A 24,744-nucleotide genomic window follows, 5' to 3' on the forward strand; every position below is an offset into this window, starting at 1 on the left:
TGAGGGATCAAAACAGATGGTTGGAAGGGAAATTTTTTTTTTTTAAAGAGCACATCTGAGTGTGAAGTGTAAGTGCTTACAGTACCCCACAGGTCTGTCTGAATGATGAAGTTACGGGTGATTTGATTTTCTTTTTGGTGCTTGTCTTGTGCTTTTTACATTTTCTATAATGAACGTGTTATTATTTTAGTAATCAGAAAAAGAAATATGTGTGTGTGTATATATATACACACATGAATAAGAGGGTCGTAAAAATACCCTCCCTCTCCCCAGTCAGGGAAGAGTGAGTAAAATGTAAGGTACTGCCTACTGCTTCCAGGATAATCTGGCTAAACTGAGATGTGTAGAACATTCCTCTAGATGGCAGCAGCTGGGCATCAAGGAGGGTCCCCGCCTAGAAATGAGGGGCCAGGGTCCTGGCTTCAGCCTTATTATTATTCAGCAGGTCCTCAAGGGCCACGATCTCCCCGCCTGCAAAGTGAGGTGGTGGGGGTGATGGTCTCATTGGTTCATTTCAGCTCTGTTCACCTCTGGCTGATTCTTTTGCCCCCTAATGGAGGAGAGCTTGTATAGGCGCAGGATGACAGTTACAAGTGAGGGTCTAAGTTAGAACACCTGTGTCCAAATCCCAGCTCTTCTCTCACGAGCTCTGTGACATTGGGTAAACTATTTAACCTCTCAGTTTTCTTGCCTGCAAAATGGTGATAATAACAGTCTCCACTGTGTGGGGTTATATTAGTTTAGCAGGGCTGCCGTTAACGAAATACCACAGACTGGGTGACTTAAAAAGAAATTTCTTGTCTCACAGTTCCAGGAGCTAGAGGTCCAAGATCCAGGTGTCAGCAGGGTTGGTTCCTTCTGGGGGCTGTGAGGGAGAATCTGTTCCCCAGCTGTTGGTAGTTTGCTGGCAATCGTCAGCATTCCTTGGCTTATAGAGGCGTTGTTCCATCTCTGGCTTCATCTTCGCATGGGGTTCTCCCTGTGTGCATGTCTGTCTCCAAATTTCCCCTTTTTATATGGACACTAGTTGTATTGGATTATCCTACTCCAGTATGGCCTCATCTTGACTAATTACATCTATAATGACCCTATTTCCAAATAAGGTCACATTCTGAGATACTTTGCATTAGGAGTTCAACATATGGATTCTGGGGGGGACACAATTCAACTCATAACAGGGGTTATTATGAGAACTAAATGAGATAATACATCTTAAATGTATTAAATACCTAGCAGAGTACCCACCACAGAGTGAGCACTCAACACTGTTAGCTATTCCTATTATCATGACATTTGTCATTGCAGTAATGTTACTACTACCATGTCATTGAACCCTCGCTTTGTCTGTTTCTCTCAGGGACCCGGACAGAAGCTGTACACAGGGCTCTGCTGAAGCTCTCATAAGATGATATACTCCCCCACACTGCTTCTCATAAGGAAACAGCTATTTTTTCCCTGACTTGAGGAAATCACACTTGCAAGCCTTTGGAAGGCTAGGCATCAATTCAAACAAATTGCTAAGCCACATTATTTTGATCTTTCAAATTTATCTAACAGCAGAAGGAGTAGGTTTCTTCCCCGTGCTGTACATTATCTACAGTCATTTGTAATTGTGTTTAAATAAATGGGGGGAGAGCAGCCAAGCAGCACCCAAGAACACAAGGTTTGGAGACACTTGCATTGAGAATCAGAAGACCTAGGACGTAGGTCTGAACAAGGCTCACCAGCTATGCACCGTGGGACCCAAGCACAGCTACTTTGCCTTGCTGAACTACAATTTCCTAATTCATTCAGTCAACAAACATGTGTTTCATAGACTAAGAGCCAGTATGATATAAGGCACCAGGGGTACAAAGAGGATTACAGGCCCCAGTCCCAGGCAAGGGGCTCAAAGGCTCACTGTCCAGTGGGAAAGGGCAGATGGACACACATATAACCCAGTGCAGAGAGGGGGCCATAATATCCTCCACTATTAACATGGGGAGAGTGGTTCCTGCTCTCCCTCCCCTGCATCTCCTATGGTTGTTTGGACAGTTTTACTCCTCCTGCCTGGCCCAGGCCTGGCAGATAGGGGGTGCTGGGAATGCTAGCTGAATAAATAGACCTGACACCTAAATGGTTAAGAACATGGGCTTTTGAGTCAGCCAGATTGGGCAGCTTTGAATAAACTCTGTCACTGGCTACCTATAGGATGCTGGGTAAATCATTTATCTGCTCAGCCTGTTTTTGTTTGTTTGTTTTTTTAATAATGATATGGTCGCTAATTATCTAAATCATCAACTCTCTTACAAATATTTATTAGGCACCTACTATATCCCAGGCACTCAGTTCTAAGTCTTAGAGATACAGCAGAAAACAAAACAGACAGTGCATAAGTAAAATAGGGCACACGTCAAGTGGGGTAACTACTGTGAAGAAGAACGAAAGGGGTGAGACTGCAATTTTAAATAGGGTGCCAGGGAGGCCACTGCGAAAGCGACATGTGGACAAAGATGCGACATCGGTTAAAGAGCCAGATGCAGCTCATTGGGAGGAGCTCCTGGCACTCAAAATTACACATCCCCTGCTGGGTGGCTGTTCTGAGCATAACATTCAAGAACGTGTACAGTGCTCAGGATGCTGCCTGGGATATAGTAGGAGCTCGCATGATGTTAATAAATGTATTGCATTGAGGAATGAAGGAGATAGAGACCATAAGTGTACCCTGAGCACAGGGCAGTCACATCGAGGATTATTATTATAGTTGTTGTTTATTACTAGCAATTAATTACCTCTAGGAAATGCTCCTGACAGTCTGAAGTCACAGAGGGCTCTGGGACTTGAGCCCTAGAGAGATGCTGATGGGAGAGACTGGGGAGGGGGTAAAGGATGGGTTTCTCATCCCATCCCAGCAAGAGCCCCCCATCCCTACCCCAACACACACACACATGTCAGGGAGATTTCCACAACCTGCGTGAAACAGTAACACCAGCTTAAATTATCACAGCAATAATCTGGGCATTGCTATCAGCTGATTCGAGAACTATAGACCCTGTTAATACTTCTGTTGTCAGTTCTGATCATTTATTGGGTAGAAAAAGTCTTTATAGTTTATAGAATCCTGGAAGGCAGCAGAGTAGGAGAGTGTGACTGAATTTCTCAATCATGTACAGATTCAACCCCACAAAGTTAACTCAAGGTTACCAGTGTTTGCTGAGCATCTTCCAGGTGTAAAGCAGTAGACGAAGTACTGTGGGGACCAGAGGGGTGAAAAACTGTGGTCGCTACAAATCTGGGAGCTGCTAATTCATTGGAGGATATGAATATGGCTCTCCCACAGGCTGACTGCAAGAGGCAGGGGTAGGAGCAGAGTGCAATGGCGTATAAGGGAGATGAGTCTGGAACCCTCTACCTGGTGTGGGGGAGGTGATGGGGGGATTGGTGCTAAACTTAACGCAGAGATAACAATTAGCTTACAGTAAAAATTCCCTCTTGAAAATGTTTAAATTTTCTATAAAGACACATAGGTGTCTTAGATTGGGACCCCTAGAAGTAGAGCCTAGGACAGGGAATCGTGTGCAAGCGATTGATTAAAGACATGTTCTCAGGAGAAAACTGTAAGGGAGAGAGGAAAAGGGAAGAGGCCAAGCTCCGATGTGTTTTCAGGCGAGGCAAGCCTCAGCCTAATCGTCCAGGGAGCCCTGGAGGCGAATCGCGCTGGTGTCATACCACCACACCAGCCAGTCATCGCTGCAGGCTGCTGGGGGGTGGGGGGTGAATCCCAGGCACCTCCAGTCCAGGAGGCTCCAATCGCCCAAGGTGTGGGATATTAGCAGGGGTACCTGCACAGCTGGGGAATGGGCAAGCCTCACCAAACCCCTAAAAGGGATCCCAGAAGGTCCGGCTGGGCACCAACAGCATCTGCTGCCGTTAGTTTTTGTGTATGATGCTGTATATATGTATTGTGTATATTGTGTGTGTATTGTGTATAATTCTTAGGGCCACGGGGCTTTGAGTGGCATGGAGCTAGACTAAAGGGAGGAACAGAGGGAAGTCTGTGAGCAGATGCCTTCCACATTTAAGGTGACTATCGAATCCCCAGAGTGAGTGGCAGCAGCAGTTAGAGAACTCGAAAGTGTTCCTGCAAACTTAATACAAGTTCATAGGTTTGTTTACTGTTGAGAATTAAATGAGATAATGTATGTGAAACAGACTGGCACTTAGGAGGTATAGAATGACTGTCGGACTTGATTACGAACTTTCCTTGATTAAGACCCACATAAACTGTGCTTTGAAAAATCACTATTGTAATAGCAGTGGTAATAATAATAATAGTAATGATGATGATGCCGTTATAGGGTGCTGAACACAGTCGTTATTTCTCATATCAACCCTACGAGGTAGATTATATTTCCCTGCATAGATGAGGAACCTGAGGCGCAGAAAGGTAAACAATTTCCCTGAGGTCACACAGGGAAAGTGCTGGACTGGACTGTGGCCTCTTTTTGCCTGACTTTTCAAATCTGCATTTCCTCTTACAGTTTTCACCGGCCATGCCCTGGGAAATGTGCATTTTATCTGAGTTTGCGGGTGGGCTGCTTAGCCAGGAAATAAAGGGTGAGAGATTAGGTTTCCAAACTAGCTCCTACGTTAACTTTGTGTATAATGCAATTCCAGTGGAACTCCCTGGGTCTGGGATGGGGTGGAGACAAGTGGGGTGCAGAGGAAGTTCTGGAAGAGTTTGCTGTTAATCTTGGGCAACGGCCAAGAAAGGCTCATGAAAGAGGGTCTCTTAGAACGTAAAACCCTGAGTAGTGTTGGGAGCTAGCACGAGGTCACTGGGACAAGTCCCACTTTCTAGGACATGCAGTTGGCACATCACACTTGGACCACGGCAGAGCTTCTGACAAGCTCTCTAGTGACTGTGTCAAGGATAAAATCGAAACAGGTGGAATCATAAGAGTCCAGGGGACGGAGTCATGACTGGTTGAATGACCAGCCCCCAAAGGGGTCAAATCCTAAATTGGTAGGGTTTTCTCTACCTCTGGATGGAGCTCCTAGCGCTCTGTTTCTTGTCTCACTCAAATTCAACCTAAAAAAATAATCTATAGGCTAAATGATGATATCAAATATAAGGCACGAATGGGTGGCTGGTGGGAAGCGTCTGTACTGGAGAATAAAACCAGGACCCCAAAAGATCAGAGAGGCAGGAGAGATGGGCCGACTTGAACAAGATGATGTTTAACTCACTCGTGTGTGTGTGTGTGCGTGCGTGCATGTGAGTAGTGTACTTCCTATTTGATAAAAAATCAACTGCACAACTTCAGGGTCACAGTAGGGCCAGGCAACAGTGGTTGTGAAATAAATGGTGCTTCAGCCAACACACGATCTCCCTGGGATGAGGAGCTGGTTGGCTTCCTCTAACCACCTGGTTCCAAGAACTTAGTGATTGCAAATCCCAATCAAACTGAGCTCACTCTAGGATGTCCTCTTTTCAGGTAAAATGTTAGCGGGGGAGGAGGGGGGCAGTATTTGAGTCTTAGGAGAGATAATTTTTTAAAAATCTTGCATAAAAACTTGAAGTTTAAGGGACACACTGGCAAAGGCTGGATTCCCGCTCTTCAGCAACAAACACAAATAGATCAATAAACTCTGGAAATTGCCACCTGCTGTCTTCATCACCTTCTTGGTGAGATCAATTAGCGATAACAGCTTTCAGAGGTGACTGCCTGAACCTAAGGCTGCCGGCCTCTCCTGACAGATGTTAAATTGAGATGTCCAGACACAGCTGGTTGAGAGAGGCTGGGCAGAGGATGAAGATAGGGTCTATTATTTGGAGGAACACATGGGTCACCCTCTTTGCAGCTGTGATTGCTTCTATATGAGGTCCACCCATAGGGAGTGAGGAGGTGATCACAGGAACTAGTTTAGCAAGAATGGGCCCTCTTTTCACAAAGATATTACCAGCAGCCTTTTCAATTTCTCTATGGCCAGGTGCTCTTGGAAGCCTCACAGCCCCCAGCCAAACCTGGGGTGCATACTCTCAGTGACTTCCCAGAGAAACTATTACACACATTACACCTTCACAATAGGGTATAATGAGATTCTACTAATTTAGCCTCTGTCATTCGCACCACAAAGTTAATATGGTGTCGTTTTAAAAGACAAACCAGAAGAAACATTTACTAAAGGGGGAATACTGCTGGTTAGAGCCATTGTATCTTGGTCTGACATACTCAAAGGATGTGTCCATTTTGAGATCTGGTACATCACCTTTTTAAAAAGAGACTGGAGGGCTTCCCTGGTGGCGCAGTGGTTGAGAGTCCGCCTGCCAATGCAGGGGACACCCCAGGTTCGTGCCCCGGTCCGGGAAGATCCCACATGCCGCGGAGCGGCTGGTCCCGTAAGCCATGGCCGCTGAGCCTGCGCATCCGGAGCCTGTGCTCCGCAACGGGAGAGGCCACAACAGTGAGAGGCCCGCGTACCGCAAAAAAAAAAAAAAAAAAAAAGAGACTGGAAACTGGGAGGAATTAAAAAATGATCACCCAAAGAAAATTTAAGCTTTGATTTTATCACCTGGAAACTTAGCACATGTTCCGAAGCCAGCTTTGAAGGGTTATGGATATAAGCTTGTGTTGAATTTAGTGCCTCTCTGGTAGAAAAGCCTACTTGGAGGAGTCTATTAAGCCACGGTACATGGCCCTGAGTGCTGGGGGGCGGGGGGGAGCCTGGCACTGTACCCTTGCTCCCCAGCACACGGCACAGGGAGAACCTATAGCATAGGCACCTTGCAGTTACCCACACATGGAATTTTGCTCACTGAACTGTGAAAATCGAGGACAGCTCCTTGGTCTTTACTCCCATAAGTAGAATGAAGCCCTCCCTCCAAGGGTGTTGGGTTGACCTTGAACAGTGCCCAGCAATTGTTCATTTACTGTCTCTCCCTGACTGGGCAGGGAGCCCTTGAGGGACAGACCATGTTATTCCTCTCTGTGCTCCCAGCTCCCAGCACAGGGTCTGCTAAGGAGCGAATGAATGGAGGAATGAATACATCTCTGACAGGTTTAAAATCAAAAAGTGTGTGTGTGTGTGTGTGTGCATGCACGTAAACATCCAACAGAGCTCCAAGCAATTCTCAAGGTTGTTACTTGAGACTCACTGGGACTGCTTGTTAATAATGGGGATGTTCTGGCGCTACGGCAAAGCCACCGGATCAGAAGTTCTGACGCAGGGCTAGGAAATCTGAATTTTTAACGAAGCTCCTGGGAGATTCTCATATGTAGAGAAGTTTAGGAATCCTTGCCCTAGATGAACGCTGCTGAGCTGGGATTCTCAGAATGCTCTGGGCTTTTGAGACCTAACAGCCAATTCGAGCCTGAGTTTCTGTCACATGTTTGGCAGAAGAAGGGTTTCCAGGTGAGAAAGCATTCTGAAATCTGCAGACCAGAGAGAGGTAATGACAGGGCCAGAACTCAGAACTGTGTACTCAGGGAATCAGAGGTGGCAGGACCCCTAGGCCATCAGTGCGTAGGTGGGGACATGTTCTCCAGTGTTCTCGGAGGAGGGTAGCTGGGAGGAGAGCTCCTTAGAAAATAAAAGAGAGCTGGGCCCCAAGCTAAGCCAGATTCCTGACCTGGGATGCCTGGAAGAAATCTCTTCTTCAACACGCCAACCGGCAGCCACAGGCCCAGCTCCCAGGCGAGAGTGCATACTGAATCAATTGAAATTGAGTCATGGATATAATTAATTTAATGTGTTTAAACGATTTTCCGTATAGTAAACATGCTGAATGAGGGTGACCCAGAATAAAGTGTCTGCCTGAGAGTGGAAAAATGGATACCGTGTGTGCTGTATAATGAAAACCCTTCAGCAAACAGAAAACGCTTCAATTTATTTCTACCTCCTGTTCCTTTCCTAACTCTTTATTTATGGCTGAACTTGGCCTTCCGTGGTCTCCTTGGATCACAGAGACACTTTTTATTTTGTCAGAAGATGGCCTTTTTTCTCTGATCAGAAGACAATTTTACAGCCCAGTGACAAGCACATATTAATATGTGACAAAGGGGATAAGGAGGAAGGGGAAAAAAACCTGAAGAAATGTTCCACTATTGCAATCTCTTTCTCAACTAATGGAGGACTTGTACAAAGAGGAGGGAGAGGGCACGGAGTATGGTCGGGGCAGGCCCATCTGAACCACCATCCTGCCTGAATCAAACCCTCTTTCCGTGTGACTTTGAAACTCCCCCTCTGTACCTCAGATACTCATCCACAACCCAAAGGGGCTAAATCTGAGGATCTCTAAGATCGCTTTCAGTTCTGACATTCGCTGAATTATCACAGACCAGACCACAGAGTCACAGATCAGAGTCACAGACCAGAGCCGGCAAAAATATGTGTCAAGGAATTTCCCATTAAAAAGAAACTCATCTTCAAGCTGGGTAAAGCATTTCAGGCAGCCTCATCTAATTGCTCATCAAGTAGGGGTTATGTATTATTTGACAGCACTTAGGAGTAGTTATAAATGGTTTCCACCTAAGGTACATCAGGCATCTAGACAATATGCCGAGTTCTAGGATTATGAGAGGCTTCCTAGATTCTGTAGCTCTCTATCCGGCCATTTCAACTTGGGATACTAAGAATTCATTCTATAAAATAAGAAACAAAGTGTGACGATGACCTGAAAGAGTGTAGCCACGTTTTGAGACAGCTTTACCACAATGCTACCGGTGGGACCTCTGGCGAATCCCACCCCTCTCTAAGGCTCAGTCTGTGAATTTGTACCATGGACAGAAAGGACTTCCGAGGTATTTGGTGCTCTGTGGAGCCTTTCTGAGGGAGGGGTCTCAGGGGCTGTGGGGCGGGACGTGGAGGGGGCTGATCAGGCAGGGCTTTGGGCTCTTCTTCCATTCACCTGGGAATCTCCTCTTTAATTTATCTTATACACCAGGCACTAGGTAAAATTTTATAACAAAATGTTCTGAGGATAAAAAAAGAATTTTTGAAACCACTGGGCCAAGGAAAGTTGTTAAAGCTTCTAGTCTGAGTCTAGTCTAGACATGTCTTTTGCTGATGACTAATTAGAGCCTTTACTTCTAAACTGTGGAGCAGATGCCCAGGTCTCAGGTCAAGAGAGGCTCTACTCAGGAATGTGGAAATATCCTTCTTATAGCAAACCTCAATGCTCCCCAACACCCAGAGCAGTGGTTCTCAAATTCTAGTGTGCATTAGAATCACCTGGAGGGTCTGTTAAACCACAGATGGCTGGGCCCCAACCCTGGAGATTCTGATCCAGTGAGTCTGGGGTTAGGCTCAGGAATTTGCATTTCTAACCAGCTCCCAGGAGATGCTGGTACTACTGGTCAAGGCGCACTTGGAGAATATCACTGGCCTTTAAGATAAAAGCCAGCCTCCTTAGCTTTTCCCTACAGAACTGGGCCCCAACTTACCTTCCCAGCTTCATCATCCTCCCATCCAATATTCCCGACAAAGTAACTGTCCCTGCTGCACGCATGCATCTTTCCCATGCTCACCATGTTCCATCTGGCCGGACCACCAACCCCTCTCTGCATGTCTAAGGCACAGCTCAAATGCTGCCACTTCCAAAAAGCCTTCCATGACTATTTCATCAAAGGTCACAGAAATCCCTCTGGGCTCACACAGTCTCTCCTATGGTGCTGAGCACTTTTAACCTCTTCCTGTCATTTGAGTCCAGGCCTCAACCCTGTATCTGGACCACAGGCTCCAGGACAAGGAGCCCATTTTACTACCTTGGCGTCCACACCACAGTCTACATTCAGCACCTGCACAAGCCCTGGCCTGTCAGACCAACAAAGCAAGCCTGAGCGTACGCACAAAAGAACACGAACATGTAAGAAATACATAAATCATCTCATCTTATTTACTCCCAAGAGAGACTGATTCTCTAAATGACTCTTCAAATTAGAACAAAGGACAGCACTTTAGAGTCCATTTCAACCTATTTAAGCAAATTTTCCTTATTTTCTGGGAGCAGAGTCAGTGACAAATACATCATCATGAGACATGAATAACTACCATTTATGGCCATTACCAGAAGGTAGTGTGATGCAGCAATTAAGAGCTAGACCCAGGTTCAAATCCCAGCTCTACCTCTGATTAGCTGTGGTACTTAAATGCTCTGAGCTTCAGGCCCCTCACATTTATGGGATGATAATAGCACCTACTTCCTACAGATGGCATATGGATGCAGCGAGACCATTATTAACTACAACCACCACCAGCATTTACTGAGTGCTTACACGGGCCTAACATTAGGCATACATCATCGAGCTAATCTACATAAAGTGTACCCACGTTTTGAGACAGCTTTGCCTCAATGCTACTGGTGGGACCCCTGGCAAATCTCATCCCGCTCTAAGGCTCAGTCTGTGAATTTGCACCATGGACAAAAAGGACTTCTCGGGTATTTGGTGCTCTGTGGAGCCTTTTTTGAGGGAGGGGTCTCAGGGGCTGTGGAGAGGGACATGGAGGGGGCTTAGCACATATCTAGCACATAATAAGCATTCAAGAAAAAATAGTGATTCTTATCACTGCTAATTTTCCTGATTTCTGCGCAAGACAGATATTATTATCCCCATTTCCCAGCTGAGAATCTTGAAGCTCAGAGCAAGTAGCTTGCTCAACAAACACTAGCAGTTTTTAATTTGTAACAGCTAATCTTTATGACTACTTTGCCAGGTAGGTATTATTCCCATTTTGGGGATGAAAACTCCATGGTCTGAAGATGGAAACTTGAAAGTGAAGGCTCAGGATTTGAACTGACTTTGGGTCTAGAGCTTCTGCTGGCCCACCCCACCCCTCCAGCTGGTGGATTCCACCTGCTCTGTGTGTGGTCAACTCACTATGGCCTTTCTAATCCATGAGTTATAGAGAAGCAGTTTCTCAACATGTCAGAGAGCGTTACCACATGTGCCCGTTTCAGCAGCTCTGCAATCGTAAAGCCCACAGGAAGTTATTTCAACAATTGAGGAAATGGACTGTATATCAGAGGGCCTGTGACACAGCCCCTCTTGCCTTGTATGTCTCTAAGGGACACTAAGGAAAGCAGAGCCCGGGGGCCTGGGACTGACCGTGACCCCGAAGAAGTTGGTCTCGTTCATGGCGTTGAGGATGATCCTGCCCAGTGTGTGGTCCGTGTAGTTGAAGTCCTGGATCCGCTGGTGCCGGCTGCTGGCGTGCAGCGTCTCCATGGCCCTCTGCAGCGTCTTGGCAATGACCCAGATGCCATCGTAGGCGTACCCATGGAACTTGCTGGGTCCCACGCCTGACCGCTTGTTGTTGTACTCTCTCTCATACTGCTGTGGCGTCTGGAAAACAAGACCAGGGGACACCAGGTTATAGCCAGCAGGGACATCAGGCACACGGTGCTGAAAGCTGACACTCCCCAAAGCTTACTGTGAGCCAGGCATGGTGCTAGGCTCTTCAATGTCCATTATCTCATCTAATCCCCACAACCACCCTGTATAGTGGTACTATTCTTATCTCCATTTACTTACAGATGAGAAAATTGACTCAGGAAAGTCAACTTGCCTAGGCCCAAGTGAGTGGCGGGGCTGGCATCTGAACCCTGGCTGTCTGCCAAGACTAGGTTGAAGGAAAAATGCACTCTAACCAGGCCTCCCCCTGACATTTGCAGGGCCTGGAGCTGGAGCATCAGTGAAGGCCCACATACCATATGTCTAAATATTAAGTTACAGGCAAGCAAACCAATTGTTCAGTAAAATATTTTCTATCTTTCCATCATAACGGGTTAAAGGAAGGTAAATATACCTTCCTTAGGATCTGGAAGGCCAAGTTTGAATTCAGAAGTCTGGGGCCCCTCAGAGCTTTAGTCCGGGCACAGCAGCACAAGGGGACTGACCTTGCTCTGTGGTCCACCCACCCTCTTCTCTTCCCACCTGGCTCCACCCCACAGGCCAGCCAAGCTCAGTCCACACTTCCTCCCCCTTCCAGCATCAGTAGCCCCTTGACCACCCCAGAAGCTCAGTCCTCCCTACAGAGGCTCTTTGGACCCTAGATGTGGCTCCAGGCATTTGGGCATGGAATTCAAGGCATGGCCTTAGCAGGGGGGAGGCGGTACAGGCTCCAGGTGGGCAGGGCCCCATGGCCTTGTGAATTCTGAACCTCATGGGGCCTGAGTGAGGTCCGCTTAGAGCATGGGGCCCAGGGCAGGTCCTAGCTGCCCACGTGTAAGGTCTGTTCTGACCTCTACATTGTACCCTTCCCTTTCATCTTCCATAATATAGTAGGGTCTGTGAATAACTTAGCATTTAAAAAAAAGAATTTTTTTCTCCCATTGAGCTGAATTTCATAAAAGAATTTCATTGGTAATATTAACATTCTGATTGAGACCACAAAGTAATGAAACTGCCTTTTTACTCTAGTCCCTGAGGCTTATAGATCCAAATGAATGCCGCTCCAGGGGAACCCATTACCCTCAGCCCTTCTGTGGGCTTTTTCTCAAATCACTTCTAAACTTCCCTGCCAGAAATGTCATCAGAGCCCACAGCTTAGTCTTTGGAAAAACCCTCCTTGGGCACAAATCACACATAGAAACCATCAACTCACTGTCAGTTTATACCAGAAAAGGCCCTTAGCGATGGTCACACACGCCCCCTCAACCTGCAGCTGGAGACACAGAGAGGTCTAGAGATTTGGCCAAGGTCACACAGTGTCTCTCTCTCTCTCTCTCTCTCTCTCTCTCTCTCCCCACTGGTCCCATTCCAGCTTTGCTGCTTCTCTCATGTTTGACTTTTGAGGTCATAACTGCCTTCCACCCCAGGTTGTTTGGGGCCAGGTCTAGTGTCCAGGGAGGGTGGTGAAGTTGACCCGTCGAAGGCTGGGTTGTTCCGTGGCTGGAGCTCGAGTCCCTTGCCCTTGGCTCAAGGTTTAGCAGAGCCTGGGTACAGCCAAGCCCCTCCAAAAGGTGGAACCTGCAGGCGACCAAATCAGGAATCTGCCTGACCAAATGTGATTGGTGTCCCAGCAACAAATCCACTGCCTTTTTTTTTTTAATTATTTGGCTCCTGTTGGATGGCTCAGGTTTTATCCATTTATAACTTCCTTTGGAAATGCATCACATCCAGCCATCACTATTCTGTTCATCACTCAAAACACCCGGCAGAAGCTCTTCAATTCCAAGGGTTCTTCAAGGAGACAGCACCGTCTCTAGCCCAGCCCAGCTTCTTGAGCCCCTCCTCACAAAAAACTGCACCCCTCCACCCATCATCCTTCGCCGTCTCACTCCTCATCAGGGAGCATGAAACAGTCCATTATGAAATCCTCTCTTCCCTAAACCTTTTGCGTCCTTGGATCACACCAAGTCTGTTTGCAGCTTGGGGCTGTTGCACTAGATGCTTCCTCTGCCAGAAAGCTTCTTCCGCAGCTCTCATGTGATATTCTCGGCACACAAATTTCAACATGTATCAGTTCTCAGGGATGGCTTCCCTGACCAACACTTTCCAAAACCTCCTCCCACCCAGGCATTCTCTATCCACGGGTTTTATCTTCTTTATTGCACTTTTCACTTCCTGCAATTTACCTACCCACAGAATTAAGCTCTGTGGGGTCAGGGATGTTATCTGTTTTGACCACAGAACCCAAAACAATACCTGCAGAGACCTTTTCTAAGAATCAGTTACTCCATCTGAAAAGCAAGGAGGTTGGACTAGGTGACCTAGAAGCTTCCTCTTAGCTATCGAGGCAGGAGCCTGGCACAGTGGTAAGAACACAGGATTTGGAAGCAGGCCAACCTGTCCTCTGGCCCCAGCTCTGTGGTTTACTAATTGTGACCTGGGGCTGGATCCTATCTCCTCCAGGTCTCTGCATCCTCCCTTGCTGGGTGGCCGTGAGGGTTCCATGAGATGAAGTGTGCAGAGCGTCAGTCCTGTGTCCAGGACATGGTAGGTGCTCCACAAATGCCAGCCACTACTATTAATAGTACAGGTGGTTGTTCACCTGGTCACCTGGCACAGCTGCTCACCCAGGACACCCTGAAGGCCCAAGACTATGCCTGTGCTGATAGGGGTTAACAGCCCTCCAGTGCATGGATGTCCTACCTTTACTTCCTTAGCTAATTTCCAACTATTGGACATTTAGGCTTTTTCTAATTGTTTCAAATTACAGAACTGCAAAAAAGCATCCTTGTATCTAAATTTTCTGAACACACACTGGTAATTATTTTTTCAGAAGAAATTCCCAGCTGTGTAATTGCTGAGGCAAAAGGTACAAAAACCTTAAACGCTATTCACACATATAAAGGGCCAAATTATCCTCCCCAAATATGAAAAGCTAAAATTCCACTCTGTATGAAAGTACCCATTTCCTTGCATCCTGGACCAAAATAGGTATTTCAATTTTTAAAATCATTGTCAGTTTCTTAGGTTAAGAAAAAAAAGTACATCTCATTTTAATTTGCATTTCTCTGATTAATGATGAAGAGTGAGCTCCTTTCACATATTGATGGGCAACTTTCACTTCCAAGGTGCGTTTCCTCTTCTTGTTATGGTGAGAGTCACAACTTTTAAGGATGCTTTGTTTCAATGCATCCTTGTTATTTTTCCATCTTTCACTATTTGGCTATATTTTTCTTTATTTTAAAAGGCAATTTAGGTCTATTTCAGGCTATTAATTCAGCTATTGGCTTTTTTTTTTTTTTTTTTTTTTTGCGGTACGTGGGCCTCTCACTGTTGTGGCCTCTCCTGTTGCGGAGCACAAGCTCCGGACGCGCAGGCTCAGCGGCCATGGCTCACGGGCCCAGCCGTTCCGTGGCATGTGGGATCTTCCTGGACCGGGGCACGAACCTGTGTCCCCTGCATGGGCAGGCGGACTCTCAACCACTGCGCCACCAAGGAAGCCCTGGCTATTTTTAAAGTATTAAAAATTTACTTGAATGTCTATTTATCTAATTAATTGTTTAAGCATAAAAGGAATGAGGCCCCTTTGACCTCTTCTCTCCCAGATTTTGCTGCTATGAGTCTTTCTCTGATGCAGGCAAAGGCATCCAAGGGCTGGTGGTGTCTCTTTGAGTCCTGTTTGTTCAACCTGATGATTACATTCAGATGACATTTCCAGACTTCTTCCCTATCCAGGACATGCCACTGGGGCATCCTTAAAGGTTTCTGTGACCCTCTTAAAGTTGGAGGGGGGAGTCAGACCTGAGGGGAACAGACACAGTATGGTCTCATCAGGAGGTAAATGAGTGTGGTTTTTTAACTTCTTTGATATAGTTTATTGGTGATGTTTTTCATGTGTAGACAGTAAAGGGGATCAAGATCAGACTGTTTATTCAATTTGACATTGGGGCCGACACAAGCCCCTATATATTTTTTAATATGTACCACTTGTAAATCCCTATCTTTTCTATCTCATAAAACTGTTCTTCATCCAGGGGAAAGGGGGGTGGTGGACCCTGGCAATGTGGCTGTTTACCTCACTTCTGTGGGTAGAGTCCTTGGCATGGGACACCAGTGTAGCTTAGCTCTGAAAGGTGACCTCATTCTCACTGCCTTTGCAAGCACCACGTTGAAGTCATTGCTACCACACTATATCCCAGACCATTCATCACTGTCCCCAGGTAAAGATGGCACTGATCTCCCTCAGGCAAAACAATGACAGCAGGAAGAAACACTCTCACAATTGTCTGAGCAAAAGTAATAGTTGTTCTTAAAGCAGGTCTTCAATTATTCAGGGCAGAAGAATTTCTTCCACTGTAAAGCAGACACTGAAAACTGATTGATTACTCATTCTCTGAGGTCAAGTTTATCATGAGAGGCTAAAAGTTTCTGAGAAAATAACTTTATATAGAGAGTCCCAATTACTGACACATTGTGTTCCACATGTTTTTGAAAGGCAGTTGTTGGAACTTGGAACATAGTTTCATACAGAAACTATGTTATAAATAGTGGTTAGGTTCCCAGGCTAGCCCACATAAGCTTGCTACCCCACAGTATGACTAAACTTTATGGGTCTGTCATTCCAACAGAACCAAGTCGAGTCCTGCTTTCTAGAAGAGGTGAGGCTCATGGACAGAAGAGAGGAGAAAGGGGAAACATCTCCTTCCACGTCTCCAATTGCCACCCCCCAGAGTGGAAAAACTGGCAGAGTCTCTCTCTAGCATCCTTTGTGGGATGCTGGAACCACAGTCTCATTTGGAAGGTACACTAGGGGACAGTCTAGTGGTTCTTTTACTCCAGTTTGTAGGTCATCCAGGGAGCTTGTTAAAAATGCAGATGCCAGGGCCCTACATTTTGTTTACTGTGTCTGTGAGATAACTTGGGCATCTGTATTTTTAAAAATCCTTTAAGATTTCAAAATACATAAATTGGTTACCACTGATTAAGTCCCTCTTACAATCTGATTCTTGGATTTTCTCAATAGCAACTTCCAGGTATTTGTTGAGCCTTTTCTGAGACTCCTCCAGCGTTGGGAAGGTCACTATGCCTTCAGGAAGAGTCTTCCACTAAAGGGATGCCTGACGTCTATGAGACTAGTCTTCCGGATACAGAGTTTACACCTATCTCCCTGTAACTTGCTATGTCTTCCTGTGGAGCCACAATGAACATGTCTGCTCCCTCTTATCCACAACAGCACCTCAAATTGCTGAAGTCAGTGACATGCTTACCCTGTCCCCAATATGTTATTCTTCACCTTTTAAGCAAAAGAGTCTCAGGTCAGACTTCTACTCTGACTATGATGAAATAGGTTATGTCAGACAAAAGCTCTGATGAAGAACATTAAGGAAAGCAGCATAAAATATAAAAATAGCTATCCAAAGGTATCTGAAAGCAACCAGGACATCTAGGACTTGAGGAACCAAGATTCTGGAGAGAAGAGAAGTGTTTTGAGAAGAGTCCAACATTCTTTGCTGTTTCCTCTGGAAGCATTTGCTGATTTGTAAGTGGGAAGGTTAGTTGTAGGAATAGAAAACACTGGATCAGAGTTTTCAGCAGTCCCTCAGAGATGGGAAGACAAAAAACTATAGTTCAGGGTTATAAGGGTAGCAAGGCTTATAGGCCAAGGTCTCAGAGGAAGAGGAACTACAGAATACCAGTATGCAGACTGACATTTGCACTTGAAATATTTGGTGATAACTAAGCTGCATAAAGCAAGAGGGTGAGAAGCCAAGGAAAAAGTGGTGGCTAAGGGGTTAAGAAAATAAGCAGATGTGTTTGGAGTTTCATGGCATTAGGAAGACAAAAATTGGAATCCAGGGCCAATCCAGTAAACACCCCAGGATTTTAGAATGCTGAAGGACAGATAGGAGTAAGGGCAAACCAAAATAGACCAGGCCTTGTGAAAACTAAAACCAAGCTTGGAAGCATCTCAATTCTTTATTGGATAAAGTGATCTGCCCCTATTCTAACAGCTTGCTTGAAGAGAAATAAATCTTCTCTGGAGAAAGTAATGCCATCTGTAGCTTCTTTAATTTTTCATAACCAATTTAATGAATTAAACTTACTAGGTACGCCAGGTGGTAGGATCAAATTAAAAAAGAAACAAGAAAAAAAGAAGGAAAGAAGGAAGAAAGAAAGGAAGGAAAGAAGAAAAATAGGCAATAGAAGCAGACCACAGGTGATCCATATCTTGAAGTTATTAGACATGGACTTTAACATAGCAGGTTTATATGTTCAAGAAAATAGATAAAAGATATAGAATATCACCAGAAAACTGGAAGCAATGAAAGAAAAAAAGAATAAAATGAAAATCCTAAAAAAATTTAAAAATACGACAACAAATGAAACTAAGAACTCAACAGATGGATGAAGCAGCATATTAGACACAGCAGAAAGTAGGTTAGTGAACTGGAAGAAAGGTTAGTAGTAGATATTCAGACTGAGGCACAGGGAAGAAAAAAGGATAGAAAATAGGAAATGAACATAAGAGATATATGGAATGTGTTGAAAAGGTATAGCACATGTATAACTGGTGTCCTAAAATGTGAGGAAAGAGAGGATAGGTAGAAGCAATATTTAAGAGATATTTTCCTAGAATTTCCCCAAATACACATCAATCCACTGATTCATGAAGTTCCATATAGCTTAAACTCCAATCAAGATAAACCCAAAGAAAACCTCACTTCAGAACAGCTTAGTAAAACTGCTGAAGACTCAAGCAAAGACAAAATCTTAAAAGCAGTTAGAGGGTTTCCCTGGTGGCGCAGTGGTTGAGAGTCCACCTGCCAATGCAGGGGACACGGGTTCGTGCCCCGGTCCAGGAAGATCCCACATGTCGCGGAGCGGCTAGGCCCGTGAGCCATGGCCGCTAAGCCTGCGCGTCCGGAGCCTGTGCTCTGCAACGGGAGAGGCCACAGCAGTGAGAGGCCCGCGTACCGCAAAAAAAAAAAAAAAAAAAAAAAAGGCAGTTAGAGAAAAAAAAAAAGGATGCATTACCTTCAAAATAGCAACAATAAGTCTGATGGCTGATTTAACAGAAACAATGGACGCCAGAAGACAATGAAATGACATCTGAAAGTGCTAAAAGAAAATAACAAACCATCTAGAATTCTACACCTAGTTAATATATCTCTCAATCTTAAAGATGAAAGAAAATTTTAGACAATCAGAAACTGAGAGAATATGTCTCCAGCAAACCCGCAGTAAAAGAAAGACCATGAGGAGTTCTTCAGGCAGAAGGAAAGTGATCATAAACAAAACAGAAATGAAGGGAGGAATGAAAAGTAATGGGAAGTGTAAATATGTGAGTAGATCTAAAATGGAACATGACATCAGGTTCAAGGACACCCAAGAAAATCTCATAGAAGAAGAGGGACTTAACACTACCACCCATCAGGTCTTATAAAACTTCAATTATTAAGGCAGTGTGGTATTGGTTAAAGAGTAGGTAAATAGAACAATTGAAGAGAACAGAAAGTCCAGAAACAGATCCACACTATATATACTCATTTAATTTATGATAAAGATGATACTATAGCATTGGGGGGGGGTAAGGAGGATTTTCAATAAATGGTTCTGAATCAATTGATTATCCATACGGAAAAAAATTAATCTTGATCTTACCTTAGACCTTACATAAAATCAATTTCACGTGAATTCTATATCTAAAAGTGAAAGGTAAAACAAACTTCTAAAAGACAGGATAGAAAAATATCTTCATGAGCTTGGGTAGGAAAGATGCTTAAACAGGACACAAATGATATAAGTAATACATATAACTGTCTAAGAATTCATATCCAGAATACAAAAAGAACTTCTACAAATCAATGAGAAACAGGCAGAGAATCCAAGTGGAAAATGGGCAAAAGACTTGAATAGGCAGTTTATAAAAGAGGGTATCAAAATGGTCAATAACGATATGAAAAGATCAACAACTTCATTAGTCATCAACGAAATGTAAATTAAAACAAAAATGAGCCACCACTACTCGCCCGCTATATTGGCTAAAATTAAAAAGCTAATAATGCCAAATGCTGGTGAGCATGTGAACCAACTGGAACTCTCAATCACTGCCGGTGGGTGTGTAAATTGGTATAACCACTTTGGAAATCTGGTAGTGTCTACTAAAGCTGAACATATGTATTCCCTATGACTCAGAAATTCCACCCCAAGCATGCACCCAATAGTAATGTGTGCATATATTCACTGAAATACATCAAATACCTATAAATAAATCAAATAAAATACAAGCAAGAGTTCCACACAAAAAATTACAAAACATTTCTGAGAGAAATTGAATGGATGGGAAGACCCTATATTACAAAGACGTCAGTGTTTCCTAAATCAGTCTATAGATTCAGTAAAATCCCAACAACAAACCAGAGCAGATTTGTGTGTATAAACTGACTCACTACTCCTTTCTCCTGCCCGCAAGGCTGCTGCGCTGATGGAGGAAGAGAACTACAATTTGTTGAGCATCTATTGTGTGCTTGGCACTCAGCAAGATATTTTCCTCTGTATTACCTCATTTAATCCTTCTAAATCTGTAAAAGAGATATTATTACTCCAGTATAATGACAAACAATTTCAGAAAGGCCAAATGACCAGCCCAATGTCACTGCATCACTATTGATTAGGTTCAGTTGTATATAACAGAAAAAAAATTATCACTGACTTAAATGAGATAGTTTATTTCTTTCTCACGTAAAAGATGTTCATGGGTAGGTGGTGCAGGGTTGCTGTGGCAACTCCACAGTGTAACCAGGGACCCAGGCTCTTATCTTTATGCTCTGCTATCTTAGAATAAAGTTTCCTTCTCAAGGTCACCTCTTGATCCAAAATAGTTGCTGTAACTCCAGCCATCCCATCCATATTCCAGCCAACACAAAGGAGAAGGAAAAAGAAAGGCAAGCTCTCCCCTTAAATCTCATTGGCTAGACTTAGAATTCTGGCTGTATCTAGCTACATGGGAGGCTGGGAAATGTACATTTTCAGATGGGTGGCAACATACCCAGTTAAAAACAAGAGTTATGTTACTGAGGGGGAAGAGGGGCTATGGATGTTGCATGAACAACTATCTGTCTTCCAGAGTCACTCAGTTGGGAAATGGTGGGGCCAAGATTCATATCTAACCAGTGCCAAAAGGCCACCACACCCTTCCTCCCGAGCCCATATTCCTTTGCCACACCGCCTGTCTCCCAGGGATGTGGATACCTAGGGAAGCAGAAGGGAACAGGAGCTTTGTGGGGAAGGTGAGGGCAGAGGCAGTAGCGCTGTAGAGCTTGACTACCTGGGGAGCACCTCTACTTTTCCATGGCACCTTCCCTTCCTCCCCTCTAGAGCCCAGAGCTTCCCTAAAAGCCCCAGGTTCTTTGTTATGGCGCTCTGATGGCAGTGACAATGCGATGGGTGCAGCTTTTCCCAGGTCATTGCTCTAAGTTGAGGACTCGCTAGATTTCTGTTTCCTCTTGCTCTGCTGTGTTGGATAAACGGTTGTGGGTGGTCACAGAAGCTTCTTGCCGGAAAACATTACAAAACCCTTCCAAAGAATGAGCCTGTGCCTTTGATGGAGGGTTGGGGCCCACTTCTGAGATTCCCACTGATTCCACGGTTCTGTGAACTTTTCCATCTGGTGCCTTGGCCCAACTCTGTGTGTCTCAGCAGGAGAATGGTAACAGGGAAGAACGTCCTTATTAGAGAGGCTGAGCCATCACTGGAATTTTACACCAGAATTGTAAATGCTCACAGTGGAAACAAACCCAGTGGGACGCTGAAAAGTGAAAGCTGACACTGGAAATCACCAATGTCAACAGAGTCACTTTGGGGAAATAGAGTGGTGATGGGGAACTTTAACAAGAAGAAAGAGCCTTTAGGGCCAAAGCAAGTATCCAGAGGCTGTTTACGTGAGGTTCTGAAAGACTGAGCTCTGAATGTACTCGGGGAAGCCCAAAGGTCTGCACTTGTCCCATTGCTGGAAATTCCAACGGGAAGGGACTGATGAACGTGCTTGGGAGGGAGACCATGACCTTGTTATTCCTCCTACCAGAAATTTCCTGGGTGCCAATGAGCAAGCTGGGGACAGCTTGGCACCAGAGACAGGCATATGGAAGAGGCAACCACGGAGAATGCATTTCAAGAGGGGCCACTGTTCCACCTGATTATGTGACTTTATCAAGAGTTACCTTTATCCTGGGGGTTCCAGGGTTTAACATTATAACCATATCACACAGCTTGCTGTAATAACTCAATACCATACTTACAGAGAATTTTGCTGTGAAAGGACGCCAGGAGTTACATGGTCCAAATCTCTCATTTTCAGTTGAGGAAACTGAGGCCCAGGGATGGTGAGTGTCTAGCTGAGGTGGCAGATTAATTGGTGACAGTGCCAGGATTTGTGCTAGACCTCCTGATTACCAGACCCATACTGTCCTGTTCTGCCACTTACCAACGGGCCCGCTAAGAAATCACAGAAAAGGCTGATTTGGATGTGCTCTGCTCACTCCTAAGCAGGTCACAAGTCTAGAGGGAGAGCATGGTAGAGGGGAAGGGGCAGTGAGTGGGGACTTAGCAGTCCTGGCTTCCACTCCTGGATCTGTCCCTGACCTGCTGGGTGATTGTATCAGTTTCCTGGGGTGGCCATAACAAATTTCCATAAACTGGGTGGTTTAAAACAACAGAAATTTATTTGCTCCCAGTTCTGGAGGCCAGAAGACCAAAACTAAGGTGCTGGCAGGGTTGGTTCCCTCTGTAAGCTCCAAGGGGAATCTGTTACCGTGCCTTTCTTCTAGCTTCTGGTGGCTGCCAGCAATCCTTGGCATGCCTTGTCTTGTAGACGCATCACTCCAATCTCTGCCTCCATCTTCACATGATCTTCCCCAAGTGGCAAAACTCCCCCTGTCTTTTTCTTACAAGGACACTTGTCATTGGATTTAGGGTTTACCCAGGTAGTCCAGGATAATCTCAAGATTCTTAAATTAGTTACATCCACAAAGACCCTTTTTCCAAATAAGGTCACATTCACAGGTTCTAAGTGTTAGGACCTGGACATATCTTTTTAGGAGCCACTTTTCAACCCACTACAAGGATCCTGGGTATGCCCTTCCGCTTTCTGCTCTTCAGCTTTCCTATGTGTAAACAGTGAAGAGGGCAAGAGTCCACTGACTTGCTTCTATACGTGTTTGCTTGTCTTCATGGATACATACTGATGGACCCCAGAATACAGGCATTGACCCAGCAGCCTGTGCCATGCTGATCACGGTCCCCAGCAGTCATATACACTGCAAAATCAAATTCAAGAACTACTTCATGACTTTCTAGAACTTCCTTTAGCCATATATTCTTGAAGATTGGTTGAGGAAGTTGGCTTGTGGTCAGACCACAAATACGAATGCCTTATCAACTCTGGGCCCTACACCCTGGGGAGAGAGCATTCAACCAGAGCAAGCGCAGAGCATGGGCTGAGCGTGGGAAGGGGCTTGATGAACACAACCTGTGCAGGGCAAGGACCGGGGGAGGTGAGTGAGGCCCTCCCTTCAGGGGCAGAACGGAAGAAGGAGCCAAAACCCTCAGTAATCAAGATTAAAAAATCAAAACTAACACAAAAAAGAATCCACGATGAGCAAAATTTTAAATAAAGACAAGATGTGTTCTTGTAATTATGTGACTCAAATCAATTCACCCTAATCTTGGTCTGTGGATCTTGTCTTTATTTAAAATTTTGATATTTTGTTCATCATGGATTTTTCCATTGAGGTCTTTGGCACCCCCTTAAATTTTGCCCTTAGTCCTGGCCCTGGAACTGTTAAGTTACAACTGGAGGGATGGGCCCTATAGGGACAAGGGATGGGGACCAGTGGGGAAAATTAGGGGACGAGTAGTGATTCCTGTGCTACTGGAAGGATCTGAGAGTCTGATGAGAGAGGCTGGTCTACGTGACCTCTAGGAGAGCCCTAAACCCTCTGAGTCCAAGAGGCAAAGAGTCTTCAGATTTCCCCGTGTAACTTCAATTATCTTTTGACCTTGAGATAATGTAAGAAATGCTGCCTCTTGTCTCAAACACTGTGGGACAGGGACTAGGTCGCCTGGAATTTCAGAAGCTGCCCCAAGCTGGGAGTCTGCCTGGCTCTGCTCTGATGGCACTGCTCCATCCTGGGAGGCCCAGGAGTGGGTGGCCCACACTGTGAGATGAAATGAACAGCCCCAGGAATAGCCCCAAGGTTTCCATTCATGGGCACAGTGATATGGGGGTGAGGTCAGCCTCCTCACCAGGCCCAAATTTAAAAATTTAAAATTAAAAAGGAAAGTCAGTGACCTGGGAGATGTTATCAAGTCAAAACATTTACTCTGAAAAAACACCGCAAAAAATGATCTTCCCAAAATGCATTCCTGTGCACTTGCTCACATCTGTGCATGGCTCGCCCACCCTGGGGAACATTCACGCTCCTTGGAATGACATTTGAGGCCCTTGGGGCGTCTCATGGCCCTTACCCCCACTTAGCTTCACAGATCTCATGTGTAATCATTTACATCTTTGGTCTTCCTTAAGTCTCTCATTTTAATTATTATACTATCTGCCTGTATGGAATTTTAGTTTTTGTATTTTCCTCAAATTTTATACTATTTTTAAAGTATAGGGTATCCCTGGACCCAAGTATCTTCTAATAAACTGTAAACTTCAACAACTTTAAAAATAACACCTACTGAAATAAAAATGAGTTGTTTCTTCTCATTAGTCAGCATCTCCAAAAACTTCATATTGTCATTGATTTTGGTATGAAAATATTTCTTTCAACATTTTCTACCCAAAGTGTTTTTCCAGCATCTCTCCGGTGCCACGTGATCTATAGAGCTGCTTATAAAATGTATCCTAATGATTTGCCCTTTTTGGACGAATCAATAAGTCATTCTTGTAGTGTTGGCTCTGACTGAGATTAAATAATGGATAAAAATAATATATATATTTTTTACTTTACTATGAAGCTGATTCTTAAATGAAATTGAAGGTTGGTAGAGAATTTAAAAATCTGAGATCAGAGGAGACAGAAAAGAATCATGTGCCCTGCTGTACTGAACTCTGGCTGGTGGTTAGAATTGAGAGATGGATGTTGCCATCTTCACTGGGACTGTCACCACCTGATTCCTGACAATGCTTTCACTGATAGAGAATAGTGTACTTTGGAAATACTTTTACATGCACCATGCTACCTGTTCTTTCACAGCCCTATGAGATAAGCAGGCCAGGGGTTAGTCATCCCTAGTGGAAACATCCCTAGTGGAGGCCTGAGGACTTAAGCACCCTGCCAAGGTCCTCCTCCTAGTTATGACAGCACAAGAT

The 24,744-nt window shown here is 44.8% G+C and overlaps 1 protein-coding gene across 1 annotated transcript in view; it reads right to left on the reverse strand.

Annotated features, from left to right (window-relative positions):
* GABBR2 (gamma-aminobutyric acid type B receptor subunit 2) overlaps window positions 1-24,744 on the reverse strand; it is a gene marked incomplete at its 5' end in the record, with an annotated part of 369,241 nt that overhangs the window by 137,507 nt on the left and 206,990 nt on the right. The window contains one exon of the mRNA XM_082619674.1: window positions 11,088-11,324. Within this exon, the coding sequence (XP_082475800.1) occupies window positions 11,088-11,324 (237 nt within the window). The remainder of the gene's footprint in view (window positions 1-11,087; window positions 11,325-24,744) is intronic.

This window comes from Mesoplodon mirus (genome assembly GCF_964341445.2).
Source record: "Mesoplodon mirus genome assembly, chromosome: 1".
Taxonomy (NCBI): Eukaryota; Metazoa; Chordata; class Mammalia; order Artiodactyla; family Ziphiidae; genus Mesoplodon; species Mesoplodon mirus.